The 22,464-nt window shown below is 47.9% G+C and overlaps 1 protein-coding gene across 2 annotated transcripts in view; it reads right to left on the bottom strand.

The window, feature by feature from the left end:
• The window catches only part of AUTS2 (activator of transcription and developmental regulator AUTS2), a 1,188,182-nt gene that overhangs the window by 25,743 nt on the left and 1,139,975 nt on the right, over window positions 1-22,464 (bottom strand). Inside the window, exons 7-10 of one of the 2 annotated variants that reach the window (XM_065924779.1) lie at window positions 3,295-3,763; window positions 2,313-2,402; window positions 1,789-2,042; window positions 388-608 (exon numbers count right to left, since the gene is read on the bottom strand). In XM_065924779.1, coding sequence (XP_065780851.1) covers window positions 388-608; window positions 1,789-2,042; window positions 2,313-2,402; window positions 3,295-3,763 — 1,034 coding nt within the window. The remainder of the gene's footprint in view (window positions 1-387; window positions 609-1,788; window positions 2,043-2,312; window positions 2,403-3,294; window positions 3,764-22,464) is intronic. The other variant, XM_065924780.1, reaches the window with a different exon arrangement.

Below are 22,464 nucleotides of genomic sequence, written 5' to 3' on the forward strand. Positions count from 1 at the left end.
ACTTCCCAGGATTCTGTGAGCGTTTATCTGCCAGCGCAAAACACTGGCAGATACATTTTTAGATCTGATGGTCATTCCCCAAGATGTCCCCCAAAACCAAAATCCCCTGTAAGACGTTAACTACCGACACACTGGATGTGACGGCCCTGGGGAGCATCTGGAATACAGTCCACCCACAGTGCTAAGAATAACGGGTCAGAAAAGAGCTCCCACTTCAGGCCCTGGGTCAGTGCCACCTGGAGCCGGGTGTATCCCAGAGAGAGACTGGCAAGGCCACGGGAGCCCCGCAGCCAATCTGCTGTGCCCAGACGGCCCTGCCAACCCCGCGGGGCTGCGGACAAAGAGCGGCGCGCTCCGCTCCTCCTCGCACTTCCGCCGGGTACGCACCATGGGCGGGGCCGGCGTCGGCATGATGGCGGTGGGCGGGAGGGCGTGCGGGAAGGGCGTGAAGGTGTGCTGGTGCGTGTGCTGGTGCGTGTGCTGGTGCTGGTGCTGGTGCTGGTGGAACTCGGTCCGCAGGTAGGGCGGGGGGCCCAGGGAGGCCCCGCGGTCAGCACTCTGAGAGGCCAAAAAACGCGTGTTCAGTTCCTGGCGCAAGATGTCTTGCTCTGGAAAAGAAGAGGCAGACGGTGACACCTTTTCCCGGGCGGTCATTTCCTCCAAGAGCAGGACATCCAAGGGGCTCACTACGGAGGGCTCCAGGCCGGGCCTTTGTGGAGAGGGACCGCCAGCCAGCCAGAGGACGCTAAGGCCCAGTCAACAGCCTAACTCTGTTCTCTGTCCAGGCTTTCGGGGACGAGGGGTCCACCAGTGCTGTGCGCATATAGGGTCCAGGCTGAATGGCCAGAGGTCAAGTTTCAGCTCTTCTCGGGGCAGCTGAGTGACCCAGGGCATTGCCCATCACCATCTGTGTCTGTTTCCTCATCTGTCAAGTGGGGAACAACACATTGCCTGTGCTGTGGGGGTTTGTTTTAAAGAAATGAACATTTTTAAGTGCTTCCTCATGCCCTCTTCCAAGGGTAAACCTCTGATCTATAGCTCTCTGTACTGGTGGCAAAGCTTGGCCACAGTGGACCCGAAGTTGGGACACTTGGTTCAATTAATACAGGTGAGGAGCAAAGAACCCAATACCTAACCCTAAGTCTGTCTTTAAAAATCTGGGCTATGTTGCCTCAAAAAGTGCATTTTCCCCACCCAAGGTAGAAGGCCTCATTTAATCGCTAGTCGCTCTGTTGTATCTGACTGTGACCCCGCCAGGCTTCTCTGTCCATCAGATTCTCCAGGCCAGAATACTGGAGTGAGTTGCTACTGCCTTCTTCAGGGGATCTTCCTGACCCAGGGACTGAACTCGGGTCTCCCACATTGCAGGCAGAGTCTTTACCTGCCTAGCCACTAGGGCAGCCCTTTTTTGACTAAAACAAATCCCTTAAGGCACGATGTGACTTAAGATCCTGGCCTGAAACAGACACGGGGTGTGGAGAGCTTCTGTCATGCCCATAGGGCCCAGACAACCTGTGCTTTACTGCCCAGCGGGCAGACCTGGTCAGAAAAGCCTCATGCCTACAAAGTTCTCTCTGGCAGAAACCCCTGGATCATGGCAGGTTGGGATGGGGGCTGCTGGTACACTTTCTGCAGACTCTCAGCCCACTGGGGACCGGAGGAAGAAGACATACTATAAAGTGGACCACGGCGAGTGGCTCAAACCTAATCATTGGGGACAACAGGGGGCGAGGCCTCGGGACGGGAGAGCGGGAGCACGGAGAAGCCAGCCCAGCTCCTCCCTCCTACCTGAGTAAGTGCTCCCGGCCGGGTGTCCGGGCACCTGCAGACTCCCAGACGTCAGAGGTGGTGGAGGAGGCAGAGCAGTGGGAGGGGCAAACATATTGGGGTGATGTGAGTGTGCGGGGGGCTGGAGGGTGGGCGTGAAGCTGTGCAGGGGGCTGTGGTTGGGCAGGGAGAGGGGGAACGGGGAGGCCGAGGGGTGGTGGGAGATGTGGGGCGGGGCAGGCTGAGTCTTCGCTGGAGTGCTGCTTCTGCTACTGCTGTTGGAACACCAAAAAAAAAAAGAGAGAGAGAAGAAAGGAAAAAAGGGGGTCAGTAATCAACTTTCTTAAAAACAAAACGCAGCCAAACAGAGCCATCTAACAGGTCTCCTCTGGCTCCTTCGTCTCCGCAGGTCCCCGCCCTCGCACACAGCGCCTCTGCTGAAGTCGCAGCTCCTCTAAGCCGGCCCCCCAGCTGTGGACACAGTGAACAGCAGCTCCTGCTCCAGCTGCCCCCCCTCGCCCTGTCCAGAGAGCTGCCCTTCATACCCTGTGCCAGCCACTCTTCCTACAGGGGCCACGTCAATGGAAACGAGCAAGCTGGTGACCTGGGCTCGCCAGGTCTGTCTGCTCCATCTTCTGTGAAGAAGCACAGGGAAGGGGGAAGCAGGGAGCCGGGGCGCCCCGTCACCTCCACGGACCGGAGGCCACGAAAGATGGGCCCGGCACGCGGAGGCGCTTCCTTCCGTCACAGACAGGAAAGAGCAGGGCCCTCAGCCCCAGGCACCAGGCTGACACACGGAAAACGCTCCCCCAGCCGTGAGAGCGCGCTGAGCACGGCCCCTGGGAGACGCGGGCGTGGGCCCCACCGCGCCCTGCACCCGGCCTCCAGCTCCCTTCCCTTTCTCCTTGTGCTGCCTGTCAACCTTCCCTCTGTGATCTGGCAAAGACAAGACGCAAGAGGCCTGGCTCCCCATGGAGGAACGCCTCTCCTCTCCTAAACCCTGCATTTTTCTCCTGTATCCCTGTGACCCACCTGGCGGAAGTCACCACGGAAACTCCTCCAACCAGACCACTCCTCGGTCTCCACGCTCCCGCCCGCCAGGAGATGCGGGGAGATGTTGACAGGGAGGCACACGGCTTCCCTTCTAAGACTCCCTTAATGTTATGGACATCTCCCCTGGCTTCCCTTCCCTGCCTCCAACCCGGGAGCCAGTGAAGGGTCGCAGGCACAGCGCCCTGGACTCTCCCTTGAACCTCCTCCCTGCTGCAGTCACCCTCAGGAGCCTCCGCAGATAGTTGAGGTCTCCCCCATGTGCTTACCACCCAACCGATTTTCAACCCAGTCCCACCCCATCTTCTCCCCAGAGACCCTGTGTCCCTGCGCCTCGGACCCCTTCCCGTCTTCCGTGCCTGCCTGGCGGAGAACACGGTGACAGAGATTCCAACGGGAACCCCGGTCCCCATGGGAGCCCCCGCGCCCACCGCCACCTGCCCATCCCACCGAAGATGACGCCGGGGGGCGGCTCACCTGAGGCTGTTGAGGCTCAGGCTGCTGCTGTTGTAGGCGGACAGCGGCTGGGGGAGGCTCTGGGCGGAGGGATGGGCCTGCGCGGGCGGGAGGGCCTGGGGCGGCAGCGGCCCCGGGGACTGTGGCCGGGGTGGCCGGGGCGCCTGCGGCGGCGCGGGCTGCGGCGAGGCCTCCGGGGGCGCGGGCGGCGGCTGCGCGCCGGGGCGTGGGGGCGGCGGCGGGGGCTCGGCGCGCGGCCCTGACGCGGGGTCCGGAGACGGCGCTCGGGGCTGGGGCTCCGCCTGGGGCTGGGGCGGCGGCGGCGGGACCTGAGGGCGCGCGTCCTTCAGCACCACGGGCTCGAACAGGGGCTCTTTGCCGCAGTCCTGGCTCTTCTCCTGGCTCCGCTCTAGACCTGATACCTTGGGGACAATGGGCCCCGCATCGTGGCCGTCGTGGTGGGGTAGCGCGCCGACGCCGAGCTCCGGATCTGTGCGGGGGAGCGGAGAGAAGAGCGAGGCAGACCGTGAGTGAGCGAAGCTGACCCCGGGCCGGGTCACCTGTGCCCAACGACACGATCGGTCAGGTCCACCAGCCAGATAAGGCTGCCTTCCAGAAGGTGGTTGAGGCCATCAGAGTCTACAAATAAATGTTTCCCTTAATCTTGACAAAGCAAGATTATGCAGTGAAATTAACAGTAGACAACAAATCGATTCACCCCTTTTAAAACAAATACAGTTCTTTAAAAAAAATTATTCATTTATTTGGCTGTGCTGGGTCCTAGTTGCTGCCCCTGCAATCTTCACTTGTGGTATGTGGGATCTAGTTCCCTGAGCAGGGGTTGAATCTGGGCCCCCTGCATAGAGAGTTCAGACTCTTAGCCACTGGACCACCAGGGAAGTCCCCAAACAGAGTTCTTGACTATACAAAGGAGATGTGTTTTCAGCAGCACATGAGGCAAATATTATTTAGCCCCGCAGACGTTTCTTCTCTGCCTTGCCTCCTCCCCCCTTTGCATTCTGACTGATGAAGCACGCTTGACATTTAGAGACATTTCTGCTGAGCAACAGCTAAATGTCTGGTCAAAGGTCAGGCCTCCTACGGCTCACTAAGGATTCAACCGTTTGAGATCGAAGGAGCAAACATGAATATAGACCAACTGACCGTCAACTACACAGGCTTGAGTTTTTAAAGAATTCCCTCTGGACCACAGGAGGGGTCCTTGGCCAGGTGAATCTGGACCCTCAGACCAAGCGGGATGGGAAATGTAAGAAAATTCTACAGTAACTAATGATACCTAGACAACAGATGCTCCTGTATGAACTTAAATGATGTACTTCCCTCCAAAGGTCAAAAGACCCATGCCACATCTAGTAAATGGGTACCCTGATGACCCCATAAGTCAAACTCCATACAATTCTCTAACAGAATAGGAGAGGCGAATATGGTATTGCATATAAAGAGGTGGCTCTATGGTAAAGAATCCGCCTGCCAATGCAGGAAGTGCAGGTTGGATCCCTGGGTTGGGAAGATCCCCTGGAGGAGGGCATGGTAACCCATTCCAGTATTCTTGCCTGGAAAATCCCATGGCTAGAGGAGCCTGGTGGGCTGCAGTCCATAGGGTTGCAGACAGTTGACCATGACCATGCAGACAGTTGATCATGTACATCTTTGAGGGGGTTGGGGGGAGGCAGGGATTATCTTCCCCACATTTTTGCACTTAAAAAAAAAATTCATCCTTTTCTATTATTACAAAGCTTAAAAACAGGAAGAGAATAGATCACAACATTCTCTAAAATAGTGTATTTCAGGTACTCCTAAATGAATTACTTTGGGCATAACCTTTCTCTTCACATCTTCCTGTTAATCAAGTGTGAAAAATACATGGTATTCTCACTGGTCCTATTAATGTCTGTTGATGTCCTATTGGGTGTATACACTTGTCATGTTTTCTTCCCTGAAATTTGCATCAAAGCAATCCATTATTTTCAGTGTTCTTTTGGTAAAACAGATCAAATCTGTAACATGCACAAAAGCAGAAACAAATGGTGGGTTTATAAGCAAACCACGTGGTTAGCTATTATGAACTCAGCTATCCTCAAGTCCTGCAGACCAGTGTGGAACAATCACACTAACAGGATGCCAAGAAAGACCCCTCTTCACGTAATTCAGGCATGAAAGGATAAAGGTTCGGATGGATCTGGTGAAAAGGAACTCTAGACTTCTGACATCCTATGCACACACATTTTTTTCCAGTGCTGTCTTCAGAACGTCCCTAGGCAGATCTTTGCTTATGAAAAGCTGATGTGTTATGAATTTCCAGAACTTGAGGGCTGAGAGAGGACAGGAAGTTCCTGATGTGGACACAGAGCCCCTTCAGCCCTAAGAACTCCCACATACAGAGGAAGACCCTTCATCGGCAGACACCCAGATCTGAGGATGTTGGTGCTGCTGCTGCTTTTTCACTGCTTTTTTTTTTTTTTTTTTTTTAATCACTTTCACAAGATTTTCCATAGGAAGCAATTATACAAGTTCACTGAAAACCACAGGCTTCACAGGCTGCAGGCTGGTTAGTCAGGCCTGCGGCAGAAAGCACTAACACCCAGGAAATCCTAAGAGGATGAAATAAGAGAACCTCCTCCATGAGGTCCTATGTGCTTAAGCAGGGACTCTTCCTGCTCTGACAGCTGAGGACTGGGATGCTTTTGTGACAAATACGGCAAACATACAAAATGGAATATATTCCCATCTTTTTGTACTGCTTTGTTCTCTCTGGACAAGGATGTTGCTGTTGTTTAGTTACTAAGTCATGTCTGACTCTTTGTGACCCTGTGGACTGTAGCCTGCCAGGTTCCTCTGTCCGTGGGATTTCCCAGGCAAGGATGCTGGACTGGGTCGCCATTTCCTTCTCCAGGGGATCTTCCCGCCCCAGGAATCGAACCTGGGTCTCCTGCATTGCAGGCAGACTCTACCACTGAGCCACCTGGGAAGCCTTCCAGGACGAGAATAGTGACAAATAAATACATAAGTATTTTCCATCTTGTTAGGTTATATTCAAATTCATGACCTCCCTCCAAAAATCAAGGTCTAAAGTTTCTCTCAGACATAAAAGAAAACTTCCTTCCCAAGGGACACCACCCAGAGGTTATTGCTTCAGTTTACTTAGGCCAGTAAGGAAGTACAACAGAAACACACAGATAAGCATTTTATTCCATCTAGCTTGACTATATTTATCTCTTGTTCTTTAATCGATGAGCCTCTAGAATTTGGACAACACAGCTGAGTCTGCAGCAGGCACCGTGCAGGCTTTGGCTCAATTCCCAAGGCCCCATAAAGGCAAACCGAGGTGGTTCTTACCTCTACTGTCCCACTGTCTGAGGACCACCCCAAACCCAGCTGGAGTCAGGAGTGGTGCCGAGACTGGCATCGTTGCCATCCGTGATGTTCAACGAGGTACATGGGCAAGACCAAAGTCTTTCTAGCAAACTCTACACATTTGTAGGGAACCATCTGTGAGGAATGACTTAGGCAATCAAGAGGCACAGAATTTTGGAAGACCACCAGAATCTGGGAGACCATCCCAGCACTTCTCAAACTTTAATGTGCATATGAATCCCCTGAAGATCGGATTCAAGTGCAGGTTCAGTGGCTTGAGGGGGGGGGGGGCGGGCGGCGGGATGAGTGGGGCTCCAGAGTTCACCTTTTTGAGAATTTCCCAGGTGATGCTGACACCTGGACTGTTCTGTGAGTAGTAGGGGTGTTATCTAACCCTCTGACTAGACGGGGGATAAGCCCAGAGAAGTTAAGGAACTTGCTTGTGGTTTAATAAACCAGACGGCAGAGTTCTAGTCCCAACTCTGCCACCACCAAGTGCTTCTTTTCTGATTTACACAATGTCGCCTGCTAAGAAGCAAAATAACCCTGAAACAAAGCAGGTAATGATGAATCCAGGATTCGGTTACAATGTTTTAAGTACAGCCAGATAGTGAAAAGGGTTAGGAAAGCTAGAGAGGATTGCTGGAAGATGGCCCTTCGGCTCAATCTGAAAGCTGTCATCAATCCATCAGTGAGGGTGCTGCAGCCTATGAGCAAGGCAGCAACAGGTTGGAAGGCTGGTAAGAACTATGGGGCTGAAAGTTTTACGACCCCCATTTACATGGATCCGGGAGGCACGGATTAGGCGTCATGCATTTTTGTGGCTAATCGGTAATGCATTTCCTCTTCCTTTCAATTATTCAATAAATGCATCTTCCCAGTTAAGCTCTTTCATCCTGACAGTCCATTTATCTTACTGAGCTTCTCCAAAACTGGCAAGAACACATAAAAAAAGAAAAAGGTTTTTTTTTTTTTTTTGGAGTGGGGGTGGGGGGGGAGGGATATTGCTCAGTGTGCTCTGAATTTACCAAAGGATGAAATGTGCTGAGGCTGAAGGAAATAAGAACGTGTGCAAATTGACTAGTCTTATTTAGAAGTCTTATTCCATTTGGGGGGTTTTAGAATTTCTCTTTGTGTTTGTAAAAATAACATTATGCTTACAATAAAGGATATGCAAATTTGAATTACACTGTACAGTAAAAAGGCTGAATGTACTGCGTGTAAATTATATCTCAACAAACTTGACTCAAGCACAATACATTTATTTTTTTTAATTTAAGGGTAGAGTAGGAAAAATGTGCTTGAGTTGGCTACAACTTGGATACACATTCTCTGGGGAAAATGGGCTCGCTTTTAGTTTACTGGTGCTGCTGCTGCTGCTGTGAAGTCACTTCAGTCGTGTCCGACTCTGTGTGACCCCATAGACGGCAGCCCACCAGGCTCCCCCGTCCCTGGGATTCTCCAGGCAAGAACACTGGAGTGGGTTGCCATTTCCTTCTCCAATGCATGAAAGTGAAAAGTGAAAGTGAAGTCGCTAGTCGTGTCCAACTCTTCATGACCCCATGGACTGCAGCCCACCAGGCTCCTCCGTCCATGGGATTTTCCAGGCAAGAGTACTGGAGTGGGGTGCCATTGCTTTAGTTTACTAGTTGAACATAAACCCTGTCACCTTTGTGGAGGGCGATGTGGCAACATTTACCCAAAAAACTAAGGAGTTCCTTTGACCTGGCAAATAACAATTTGGTCTACAGACACAGGGAAACAGTATCAGGATGTGAATCACATGTTTGGAAACAACTCAAATGTAATCATTAGGGTTACATATAAATTTGATACATCTATACAGTGGAACCGACTGCAACTGCACAAATAAATGAGGAGCTACATATGTACAATGTAGAGCATACCCTAGCTTTTATGAAAAATGAAGAAAAATAATATATATTCATTATTACTTTATATCTAAAGAAGCTCTGGAAGAATACCCAAGGAACCAATAGCCTTGGATTACCTGCTTAGGGTGGGGAAGGAAATGGCAACCCACTCCAGTATTCTTGCCTGGAGAATCCCATGGACAGAGGAGCCTGGGAGGGGGGCTGCAGTCCATGGGGTCAGCAAAGAGTCAGACACAACTGAAGCAACTTAGCATGCACGCACATCTGCTTAGGGGCTTGGGGAGCAGTAAGAACTGGGGAGACAGGGAATCGGGGGAGGGAGGGATATTTGACTGTCTATATACATGCATATTTAAATTTTTGAATCATGTGATCCTAAAACCTATTAAAAATTTTAAAATTGGTCTTATATTTAAAAACAGTCTGAGCAAAGGAAAGAAAGCAAAGCAAATAAAATTGGGGATTCGAAGAGTGGTATGACTAATAGGCATGGAGAGTATCTTTTATATAAAATAAGAAAATACAGTGCATACATTTATACTAATAATTTTTAAATGGATTTGTTGAAAAATATAAATTACAAAAATTGACTTAAAAGCAACCCAATCATAAAAGTCAACTGAAAAACGACTCCATATCAACACCACTTCAACCGAAAAAAAGGCACCAGGTTATGTTATAGACAATGTGGACTAAACCTGAAAGAAGCAAATGATCATGGATGTTTAGACTGAAAATCAATAGCAGATCTACAACCAAAGGAAGGGGCAAAACTGTTATTTACAAAAAACATAATGATCGAGTTGCGAAACAGCCAACCAGCCACCCCCCCTCCAAAAAAATACAAGAATTAATAAGAGAGCTCAGTAAGGTATCTGAACAAAGAAAAACCACAAACATCTGTCGCTTTTCTACACAGCAGCAATAGTGATGAGAAAATAGAATTCCCGTGACAGTCACAAAAACCATGGGACTTCCCAAATGGTCTGGTTGTTAGGAAACAGCCTTGCAATACAGGGGATGCTGGTTCGATCCCGGGGTGGGGAGCTAAGAGCACCCATACCCCGGAGCAACTAAGCCCGCGCTCTATGTGTGTGTCACAGCAAGAGAGTCCAGGCACCACACTGAAAGGTCCCACATGATGCGCCTAAGACCTGACGCAGCCAGATACATAACCTATTGAGTAAATGTTATCTAAAAAATAACAAAAATCATACGGCACTTGGGAACAAACCTGACAAGGAAATTAGAAGGCCTCTCAACTTTCAGAAACATGTACCCGCCAAATGCTTTGAGAATCTGTGTTCAAGGGTGTTTTATGATGCAGAAAATAATAAATAAATAAATGGGGGTGGAGCGGGGGGGAGAGAGAGAGAGAGAGAGAGAGAGAGAAGTTAAAGGGTAAGCCACGGAAGAGGCAGGTCTTCGAAGAGACCACCCCTTGAGGAGTTTTCCAAGTTCACTGGAGTGTATGTGTCTGTCACAGTGACTGGAGGGAATCAGTGACTCTCAGAGACGAGACGTTTCATGGTATGAAGGTAAACCCCACGCAGTATCCTGGCTCACTTTCTAAAGTCCCACTGAACATCTGTGCAGCTGAAAAACATAGAGCCTGTCTTTACAAAGAAAAGACAAAATAATTTTTTGCATTGTTTTAATACACACTGGGGTTTTCAAGGAACGCAACTATTGAATGCTGTTCCGTCGGTTCTGTTAGGTCTTGTGGTGGAGTTTTTCTCACTTGGGAAGGTCGTGATGTCAATGGTGAGGCTGCTCCTGCTGTGGGAACTACTACGATAGTTGTATCTCTATGTACAGATTCAGCCTCTAACCTTTCGCTGCTTTCTAATGTAAACAGGCATGTATGTACTTAAAACATACTATTTTACTATAAGTTACTTTCTATTTGTTTCTCCTTTACATTTCATTAAAGGCTTTATATACATTTTTAAATTATGTGAATAGATAAGCCAAACATACTGTATGGATAAACCAAATATTTTGCTCCAGAAATTAAACAATGAGAGTGTGCTGTAAAATATTTCTTATACAAAGAAGGTGCTGGGTGCGGGTGAGGATGAGATTTGATGTATTATGTCCCTGTGATGGACTGCTGTTTCCAGAATTCTAATAACTTAATGTAAATATGTAGCAACTACCTGAAAGGGCTGTTGTGGAAGCTAGAAAGTCAGGTTATGCGCTTTTCACAATGTATTGCACAAAATAAGTGATCAATGTTCCCAAAACTACTATAGAAAAAGATTTAATTTCATGGAAACTATTTCAAGACAAAATTACTATTAAGTAAAATAAAGGAAACTATTATCCCTATTATCTGCATAAATCCATACATATACACACCAAAAGAGATTAGAAGGATACGCATTAAGATGCCTCTTGAGAGCCCCTTGGGCTGCAAGAAGATCAAACTAGTCAATTCTAAAGAAAATCAGCCCTGACTATTTATTGGAAAAACTGATGCTGAAGCTGAAGCTTCAATACTTTGGCCACCTGATGCAAAGAGCTGACTCACTGGAAAAGACTCTGATGCTGGGAAAGACTGAAGGCAAAAGGAGGAGATAGTGGCAGAGCAAGAGATGGTTGGACAGCATCACCGACTCAATGGACATGAATGTGAGCAAACTCTGGGATATAGTGAAGGGCAGGGAAGCCTGGCATGCTGTGTACAGTCCATGGGGTCGCAAAGAGCCAAACACCACTTACTGACTGAACAACAAATTCCATCAACTAGAAATAACCATTGACTCAAACTTTTAAATTTGTGCTGTTATTAACTTTCCAAATTTTCTATAGAGAATATGTATTATTATCGTAGAAGAAAAGTAAAGGGTTATAGTTTAAAAAGAGTTCTTCATAGACAAGTACACCTCCACTATCTAAAGAAATCAACCAGGAAAGTAACTGTTTAAATCTTTTTAAACTGCCACACCTACAGGATGGAGGTTTAAAAAAAGCTCTCCACCCAGAGGACAGATGGCGTTTTTCTATCAGAAATGAGGATCATATATGAAGGGCATTAGCCTTCCATCAACTTCTCAATGTTTCTAATTGGTTCTAACTGGTGTATCTGAAGAAAAAAGGAAATGGTGAACCCTGATGATGGAGGAGGAAGAGGGTGAAAGGGGAAACTGGGAGGAGGAGGAGAAAAACTCTCCCAAGACACATTTCTGTACTTCTGGTCTTTACACTGGATTGCCGTTGCTGTAGTTGCTAAGTCGTGTCTGACACTCTTGCAGCCCCATGGACGGCTGCCTGCCAGGCTCCTCTGTCCATGGGATTTCCGCGGCGAGAATACTGGAGTGGGTAAACATTTCCTTCTCCAGGAGATCTCCCCGACCCAGGGACTGGACCTGGGTCTCCTGCACTGGCAGGTGGGTTCTTTGCCACTGGGAAGTCCTTACACTGGATTAGAAAGCCCTAATTTACCCACTACAAGGTCATTATTGTAGTAAATATGAATGAGCCTTAAAGGCCTCATGAAGATCTTGTGGGACAATGGCCGCTAGGCAGCGCACCCACCCATCCATCCATCTGTATCTTTCTGAATGTTTGATCCCTATCATCTAGGACTGGACATGGCCTACTGTTAAATTATTCTATTCTACCTTCTAGTTAGCTTTTCTACTTACTTGTCCACGTGAAAGAGTCACAGAAACCTTACCACATAGAAAGAAGATGGTAGCCAAATAAGAAAAGGAACCCAGACTTTAAAAGTGGGAAATCAATAAATGTAGAAATGTCCAACCCAAACAGCCCAGATACACAGGCAAGCATCAGATTTCTGTAAATCTACATGCAATTATTTCAAGCTGCCAGCAATATCCATTCTTTAAACACACCTTCTGTTGTCTACCCTGCGACCTCAGACAAAATCTCCTTTTTAGCAAAGACTGCATGTTTTGTATAAGGCTTCCCAGGTGGCGCTAGTGGTAAAGAACCTGCCTGCCAATGCAGGAGACATAAGAGATGCAGGTTTGGTCCCTGGGTTGGGAAAATCCCTTGGAGGAGGACGTGACAACTCACTGCAGTATTCTTGCCTGGCGAATTCCAGGGACAGAAGAGCCTGGCGGGCTACGGTTCATAGGGTCACACAGAGTCAGACATGACAGAAGAGACTTAGCAAGTACGTGTGCATGTTTTGTATATACTTATTGAAACAAAAATGACTGCTGAATTCATTTACCAATACTCTGAACTCTCCTTTTGTTTTAGGTATCATCTGTATTTTATTTTTAATTTTTGACTGCACCCCACAAGCATGTGGGACCTTACTTCCCTGACCAGGGATCGAACCCATGCCCCCTGCATTGGAAGGTGGGGCCTTAACCACTAGACCTCAGGGGAACTCCCAGTACCATCTCTAAAACTGTACACACCAATGGTATTTGACTGAAAACAATCTCCCTTCTCTAACACACACTTCTGTTCATTTTCCTCCTCTCCCTCTTTTTGTCAAAGGATTAAGCAGAGACCAGTTTGTTCCATTAGCAGATTCAATTACTTGAACGAATGGAGGGATGACATTCAGTCTTGCAGCTCCTTCCTTCTCGGTCACTGAAACTGTACAAATAAATTGAGGAAAGCCCAATGTTTGTTCAAGGCAAATTAATTTTCAAACACTGTAAGAGTGGGTGATCAGGGGAATGATGGGTGCTTGGCAGGGCTCAAAGAGATTCCATTTTGTGCTTGTCATTTTGTGTAAACATTAATTACCATCTGGGAGGCGAAGCTCTGGGCTCAAGTCTGGATCGAAAAGCTCAGAGGGCCTCCAGGGCTCCGGGTAAAAAGAGAATCCTAAGTATGAAAGAATAGCCACTGCATCTGCCAAAACACCAGCAGGCCCGGGGGAAGCTGTGTGGAGCCCAGAAGATTAGAGGCTGCTGGTCTGACAGAGGCTAGTTTGGATAGCATCGAGTTTAGCAGATTAACCTGGGACAGGGGTTAATCTGACAGGGGTTAAAGAACAGTCAGCAGAGCGCAGTTGAGTGTACTTAGTCTCAAGTTTATTCCCCGTAAACCCCACCCCCAAAGGCATCCCTCTGTAAGAGGGTGCCCATGTTCCTCATGCTTTATGACCCAAAAGTTTGTCTTCAAGGGGAGAACCAACCTTGGCTGTTCGGATGAGAGCCCATCAGAATGGCTTCCGCCTGCAGCACGAGACAGCCTCATGCAAACATTTCATGGGCCTGCAAATATTGCTTGTCTCTTGTAGCCTCTGGCAAATGAGAGCAGGGAAGGATCATACTGATGAAGGACCAAAATCCAGAGGAGAGAAAGAGGCTGTGATCACCTCAGATACCCAGCATGGTGCTAGATGCTGAGGATACAAAGATGAGTAAGGAACAGCCCCGGGCACCCCTGGTGGTCTAGTGGTAAAGACTCTGCCTGCCAGTCCAGAGGATGCTGGTTCAATCCCTGGTCTGGGAAGATTCCACATGTCGAGGGGCAACTAAGCTCATGTGTCACAACTACTGAGCTCGTGCTCTAGAGCCACGGAGCTGCAGCTATGGAAGCCGGCATGCCTAGAGCCTGCACTCCACGACAAGAGAAGCCGCTGCAATGAGAAGCCTGCGCACCACAACTGGATTGTAGCCCCCACTCGGCAAAACCAGAGCAAGTCCGGGCAGCAGTGAAGACCCAGCACAGCCAAGTGTAAAAATAAACAAACTACCTTTAAAAGAAAGTTATAATAAAAAAGAAACAGCCCTGCCTTCCAGGAGCTGGCCAGTGAGGGTGTAGATCACAGAGGGAAAACACATGAAATCAGCAGTCAGGGAACCTATGGCCTTCAACTACAGTGTCTGCTATCTGCAAGGTTCAGAGAGAAGCTTAGATAACCACTGCTGATGAGGATAGCTACTATGTTTTATTTATTTGAGTTATCCACGGGGCTTCCCTGGTGGCTCACATGGTAAAGAATCCACCTGCAATGTGCAAGGCCTGGATTTGATCCCCGAGTTGGGAAGATCCCCTGGAGGAGGGCATGGCAACCCACTCCAGTATTCTTGCCTGGAGAATCCCCTTTGGAGAGAGGAGCTGGCAGGCTACAGTCCGTGGGGTCTCAAAGAGCTGGACGTGAGTGAGCGACTAAGCAGAGCACAGCGCACGGTCAGGCACTTTATCTAACATTTCCTGCTGCACTGGCTCCAATGCCCAGTCTTAGACCCAAGCCAACAGAACTGTGTTCTGGGCTGTGTGGAGACCTGCCAAGGTATGAAGGGCAAGGCCTCCAATCACTTCCCAGGACACTGCAGACTCCGAAGACCAGGTTCTGAGAAAGCCCAGGCTTTTGTGCTTCGGCCCCAACGACACACTCCCACTGTTTTGGCTTGCACCTCCTATCAACCCCAGGGTTCACCAGCAGGCCTTTCCCAAAGAGACCACCTCCTGCCTGGTCTCCCTCGCCAGCGCCTCTCTGCCTTGGTGAGCCTCCACCTGCTGGCGCTGGGGCTCAGCGTCCAGGCCCGTCCTTGTCGGTCTCGTCTGGCTGTGGACCGAGTGCCCATGTGACACTGCACTCCGCACGTGCTCACCCCAAGCCCAGGTCGCTCCCGACACTTGACAGGATGCTCCTGTCTGTATCGGTACAGGGGTCCCCACAAGGAAAGGTGCTGGAAGGACTTCCAACCAGACGTGGATGCATTCGTGCAGCACGGCACGTATACTCTCAGCGAGGAGAAATCTAAGGACGAGGCCAATGCCGCAGTCAAACCCGAAGGACACGTTCCTCAGACTGGAAGGCAACAAGGAGACAGGCCCTTGGTTTATTTTGGAAATTTGCCAAGAGGTGGGACTCAGGCAGTGACAGTGAATTATACCTTTAGATGTTTGGTTTAAAAAAAAAAAAGTCTTCTAGTATCTAATCATCCTGCCTTTCACATTAAGAACTATCAAGTGAGGATACGGGGGAGAAGAAAGAATGTCATCTTTCCAAAGGCAGCCCTCCCTCCAGGATTTCTGTTACTAAGTACAGGCAAGGACTCAAAAGCTGTCAAGCTCAGAGAGGCTCACAGATCTTTTTAGAAACTGCTGCCTTCCCCATGTACTGCTGTCCACGGGTCGCTTCAAGCATCATCAGCTCGGAGTTTCATGTCCGTAGCCAGGAGGGACAGTGACCGTGAGGGTCATCTGCTCCTCGTCCCTTTGAAGCAATCATTTCTTTGCTGTCACGTAACCTTGCCACCTTCTCTCTTAACGGAATAAGCGACTTTTCTTGGATCTGTGTATGTCTGTTGTTGCATCAACACGACTCGGAGGTTTTGGGGGCCCCTGGGATGAGGCACCTGGTTAGCAGTGTTCACCCTTTGAAAGCTCAGCACGCCTGTTAAAGTTGGCAAGTGACTGGCTCTATGTTAAACCCTATTTTCAACACTCTGTACTTCACCTGAGATTGTTTTCTCAAGGACAAAGGTGAAAGCCACCAGCACCAAAGACCTGCTGAAATACGATCAGTCACCCTCCCCTCCTGCTCTATTCACTCTGATTGTGTGTCATCTGATTTCGGGCACATGTCAGACAATCCCTGAAACCCGTTTAGTAAAGAGGCTGGGTGGGGATGTGATGGTGGTAGGCAGAAGTTTCCATCTAGCCTAGCCCAGGCCTTTCCTCAGCTCCCTGACCCCAATAGAAAACCTCCCCACCGCCAAGCTTCTTCCTAACCCTTGGCACACAGGGCTGTGGTGTGGTCTGACAGCTAAGGTGGCCCTGGGTTCCGGTCAACATCAGGTAACTTTTTCACTGCTGCAGACCCTGCGAGAGCACGCACCGCATCCCTCTAAAAGGAGAGAGCCACTTGCATTGCGTGACATCCCTGTATCAACTTCTGCAAAGTCACCCTCGTGTCTGGGTCCAGGTGTCAAGGGGAAGGTTGGAAGTCACTCTAGCACAAAAGAGTGAAGCAAATCGCTGTGATTTTTCAAGCAGCCACTAAATCTTTCCGTCCTGGAGGGAAGGGAAGAAGGAACCACAGACACCAAGGCACGTGGACCACTCTGCCGGGGCTCTTCCTATGCCAAGAGAGCTGTGGGAAACGGGGGTGGGGGTGCGGCAGGGGGTTAGTAACCAGGAGGAGGAACACCAGCGACCTCAGTCATTTTCCTGCTGTGTTCACACAACAGTCACTTGGCGAGTGGTGGAGCATCATCAAATATCCCCAAAGCAGTGCCTCCCCAGAGTGTGGTTGGAAAACTCCAAGAACCATTCTTGTCCTGTTCGCAAAGGTTGCTGTGAGAAGCGGGCTCTGCCTTGGGCAATGTCTCCCATCCTTCAGCAATGAACATGCTGCCAGCATCCAGACAGGCCTGTCTGTACGGGCTGTACTGAGGACAGACCACGAAGTTCCTCCCGAGTCTGTGCAAACAACCTGCTGTGACCCACGGGGCCAGGGGGCTGGGCGGCCTGTGGTCTGTCTGACCAGCTTATGGGTGAGCACCACGTATGCCGCTGGAACAAATCCATGAAGCTGTTTTTTTTTTTTTTTTTTTTTCTGATATCATGGAGCCTTTGATTCTTTAGTTGGAGGAGGAGGAGCAGAGAAAAAGAGGACTCTTGACAGTTTCTCTCTAAGTTGTGGACTTAGATCCAGATTCTGGACTCTGATCCCAAACGGTCTTCCACTCTTCTTCCACAGTTTCACAACCCCCAAGTGTGGTTCACAGACCAGCAATACCAGCATCGCCGAGGGTCTTGTTAGGAAGTGAAATTCACAGCCCCCACCCATATGCCCATTCAAGCACTGCTCTGTAGCACACCAGGGAGTGTTAAAGAGCCTCGGGAAACCACATATAGCCGAGGGGTGCCATTCACGAAGCTGCTAATCCTGCCCTGTCTCTATCTCCCAAGACCCAAGCTTGGAAATAACTTCCTTCATTCCTTCCTCGAGCAAGGTCTCTACCAACGTATAAGCTGCTGCAGGAATGAGACGGTGGGGGGTGGCAGTATTGGGGTCTCGTTTGTGGCCATGTTTCCCATCCTGGCTCATGGGAGTTCCCTGGATCACTCACCATGTAGAACAGTGAGTTATAGAGTTGTGGTCCAAAGCATGGCCATGAGCCACCTTCAAGGACCTGATGGTTGTCACACGGCAGAGGAAAGTTTATTGTGAACAGCACCGTGGGGAGAACTGTGACCAAAGGACATAAAATGGCAGAAGAAATTTCCAATCTAAAATGGCCTGGGCTGCTGTGCAGGGCAACAAGCTAATGCTCTATCCTGCTCTTCAACACAAGTGTCCAAGAGGACACTGAATGACTGTGACAATGAGTTTGGAGGAGTCAGGCGTGGAATGGGAAGGGCGAGGACTATAGGACTTCCAAGATTCCACAAGCTCCCAAATGAGGCGTTGGGAGCACGTTCATAGGGAGAACATCAGGTATTTACTTTCCTTGACCTTTCCAGAACCTGACCTTCTAAAACATTTTACCTGTAGATTATTAAACATTCTCTTCCTGACTTGCACAAATCTTAATGAATGCCACATCTTCAAGAGTTATAAACTAAGAACCCCTCCCCCAGATGACTACAGATATAACTTTCCTCAGGAAGAAGTAAATCTGCTTATTCCCAGCTGTGGTTTTTGTGAAGTTTAAAGAGATTTTTAAAAAATGCAGTGAGGGGAGTGTTGTGTTAGTCCCCATATTTGAAATATTTAATCTTTTTCAAAGGATAAGTCAGACAAGCCTTAAACTGACTTTCTATAAATGATCCAGTGGCTCAGACAGTGACAGGAGAGCCCCATGGACAGAGGAGTCTGGTGGGTTATAGTCCATGGGGACACAAAAGAGTCGGACACGACTGAGCAAGTAACAGGGGGAAAAGAAAAGGGCTCAGCAGGAAAGAATCCACCTGCACTGCAGGAGACACAGGAGACGCAGGCTTGATCCCTGGCTCGGGAAGATCCCTGGAGGAGGGCATGACAACCCACTCCAGCCTTCTTGCCTGAAGAATGCCCATGGACAAAGGAGTCTGGGGGGCTACAGTCCATGGGGCTGCGAAGAGTCGGACATGACTGAAGCAACTGAACATGCACACACAGGGGGAAAAAATCTCTTGCCATATTTTCATCTGCCATTATTTCATCACTTGTCATTATTTCATCACTTGTCATTATTTCACTACCTTTAATTTATCACAGAAAAGGGAAACATGTTCAAGTATAAAATCTGAAGCTACGTGTCTATGAGGTTCAGGAAAGCAGTGAAGACGCGGATGATGCTAGCCTATTAGAAACTGGAACCCCACTGGGTTCTGTGGTGTAAATGGTTAGAACTCTGGGTTCTGAAACCGCCTTTCTGCTTGAGTCACCTTTCCAATCTGAAATGCTTAAAAATCACCTTTTAGAAATAAACGAACGGGAAACTCTGACTGTCCTTGGATGGAGATGGAGTTGGAATAAGACACCAAAACAGCAGCGTCTCCTCTCACTTAGAACCATAATCCTGCAAGGGAAATGCTGTCAGACAACCAAGTTGAAGCTTGGGACGCGTACTATCTCAGTGACTCAAACCCAACAGCAAACACCTGAATTTTAAGTCCAGAGATGCCTTCAAAACATAAAGTGAAAGAAAGGTAGCAGAGGATCTGCTTCCTTCCTCTTCAGCTGCAGGCGGACCATGTCTGCTCGGCTGTCCTACATCCGCATTTCCAGCTCAACAAGCCTCAAACCAAGCCCACCCCCCCACTCCAACTCTGGATCCTCTGTCCCCATCATCTGCACTGAGAACCACTGATCAACCTGCTTTCATTCCACTTTAACAGTAATCAGTGGCTGGGTGTGAATACTGCTTATATAATGCCACTTAACACAGAGAAAACAACAGTTACAGAACCTGCTGTTCCTCAGTGGCCTGAGTGCGCTTTTACATATCAATCGGACCATGCTGTCAATCCCTTGTTTAAAACTCCACAGCCACTGTGGAATATGGAGGTTCTTCAGAAAGATAAAAATAGAATTACCATAGGATCTAGCTACTCCTGGGCATATATCCAGACAAACCTCTGGTTCAAAAAGATACGTGCACTCCTGTTAACAGTAGCACCACTCACAATAGCCAAGATATGGAAACAGCCTAACTGTCCAACAACAGATGAATGGATAAAGATGTGGTACACATATATAATGGAGTACTCCTCAGCCATAAAAAAAGAATGAAATAATGCCATTAGCATCAACATGAATACAAGTAGAGATTATACCAAGTGAAGTCAGTCAGACAGAGAAAGACAAATACCAAATGACATCACTTATACGTGGCATATAAAATATGACACAAATGAACCTATCGATGAAACAAAAAGAGACTCACAGACACAGAGAACAGACGTGTAGTTGCCAATGGGGAAGGGACTGGGGGGCGAGATGGAGTGAAAGGTTGGGGTTAGCAGATATAAGCTGTGACACATAGAATGGGTCGTTTCCCAGGTGGCTCAGTGGGAAAGAACCTGCCTGCCAATACAGGAGACTCGGGTTTGATCCCTGGGTCAGGAAGATCCCCTGAAGAAGGAAATGGCAACCCACCCCTGTCTTCTTGCCTGGGAAATCCCATGGACAGAGGAGCCTCACAGGCCACAGTCCATGGGGTCAAAAAAGAGTGGGACAGGGACACAATTTAGTAATTAAACAACAGCAGCAAGATAGAACGGACAAACAACAAGGTCCTACTGCAGAGCAGAGGGAACTATATCCACTATCCTATGATAAATCATAATGAAAAGAGTATTAAAAAAGAATACATACGTGCATGACCGAATCACTGCTGCACGGCAGACATTAACACACTGTAAATCAACTATTCTCCAGTTAAAATATCAAAGAGAATTAAACTCCCAATGGCTTCTCATCTTAGGTAGGACAGACTCATACCCCCCCACTGGGGCCCCTGTGCAGTCTCTCTGCTCCTGACTGCCCACCACCCACCGGCTCTGCGCTCTGCTCGCTCCCTTCTCACACACAGGCACTTCTGAATCCCACCTGCCAACATCCTGCTCCAGTCACACCACCTCGCTAATCTGTCCCCAGTCACCACAGCACCTGGTTTACCACAGTCCCTGGTTGAACCACCAGAGCCCTCTGATGAACATTTATTCTAGATATTTAGGGGCGTCCCTGGTGGCTCAGATGGTGAAGAATCCGCCTGCAATGCAGGAGACCTGAGTTCGATCCCTGGGTTGGGAAGATCCCCTGGAGAAGTGAATGGCAACCCACTCCAGTATTCTTGCCTGGAGAATTCCATGGACAGAGGAACCTGGCAGGCTATAGTCCATGGGGTCGCAGAGTTGGATACGACTGAGTGACTTAACACTTTCACTTTCCATTGAGTGAATATTTGAAAAATATTTGATTTCTTAAGTCACATAATAATCAATTTACCAAAACTAAGCAAGTTTCTTTATATTTGCAATTCAAAAGGGGAAAAAAATCACTATAATGAGAAAAATACTCAACAAACAATTACACATTAAGCCAGAAAAATCATGTCTCTTTGGAGTCGTTTCCATAATTGAACATTATACTGCAATAAAATAATAATACATAACACAAACAAATGCAAAATAACTAGAAGCCATTATGAAGCTTAAGGATCCATTTTCAATATATAATAAAACTAATGTTCTATTTTGAATCATAAAAGATTCTAATAGTTTTGGAGTTTTTGGCATAACAAAAAAAGCAGGGCAATCAAAAAGCACATAATGTGAAAGGAGAGAGAGACATATTGATAATCGAAGGTAGGTAAAGCTTCTTCAGGTATTTGCCGATGGTCTGCCTGAGGTCTATGTGCTGGATCTAAAGCAGTCTGCAGGACTCACAGACAGAACACAGACGTGATGCCAATGGAGAGAGGGATGGGGAGGGATGGACTGGAGGTCTGAGACGAGCCGATGTGAGCTATCGCATGCAGGACAGATAAACAAGGTCCTACACTGTACAGTACATGGAACTATAGTCAGTATCCTGTGATAAACCATCAGGGAAAAGAATATGGACAAGAACGTTTATCTATGTATAACTGAATCACTTTGCTGCAGCAGAAAGCAACACAATGCAAATCAACTATAGGTCAGTAAAACAAATTTTTAAAAAAACATAAAGCAGTCTAAAGATTTCATGAGTACAAGTCTACTTGTATGTGTGTTGAAAAAAATAAGCAAGAAAACGTTAACAGTTGTTAGCCCGGGGGGCAGTTATGGGGAAGTGTCAGAGGATTTTTATTTTTTCACCTTCTACAGTATTTAAATTTTCAACAGAATACTGGTTTGGCTTTAAATCCAGAAACATGATACAAAGTCAGATAACTGTACAACCAGCCTCATAAGTTCATTATGGGAAAATCAAAGTAAACAATGTTTTTAAAATTAGTCAAAGAAAACCTCTAAAAACCTCTAAACAGTAGAAAAACTACATAGCAATGAATGCTAGAAAGAATGGTAGCAGAACAATAACTGAGTCCAAAGTACATGAGGTTGAGCGGGGAAAGAAAGGTTTTTGTCATGGTACAACGAAACTCTCTCTGATTGTCAAAGACAAATAGGAAACACACCCACACAGAGCAGAAATCAAATTGGGAGATCATGAAACAAGGATGTATAAAGTAAGGACTTCTTCAACAAAGCAGGGGATAAGAGTGAATTTTTTAAATCTGCAAAGAAAACTTCACAAATTGAAAATCTAGCAGTCAAATCACAATATTTCTGAGGAAATGCATCACTGAAAAGGAAGTCGGGAGGTGATGAAAAGGTAGTAAGATAGGGCTTATCCTGTGCTCAAGATGGTAGGAAAGAATCTGCCTGAGATGCAGGAGACCAGGGTTCAGTCCCTGGGTGAGGAAGATCTGGAGAAGGGAATGGCTACCCACTCCAGTATTCCCGCCCAATTCCATGGACAGAGGAGCTTGGTGGGCTA

The sequence above is a fragment of the Muntiacus reevesi genome, chromosome 2 (genome assembly GCF_963930625.1).
Source record: "Muntiacus reevesi chromosome 2, mMunRee1.1, whole genome shotgun sequence".
In the NCBI taxonomy this organism is placed as follows: domain Eukaryota; kingdom Metazoa; phylum Chordata; class Mammalia; order Artiodactyla; family Cervidae; genus Muntiacus; species Muntiacus reevesi.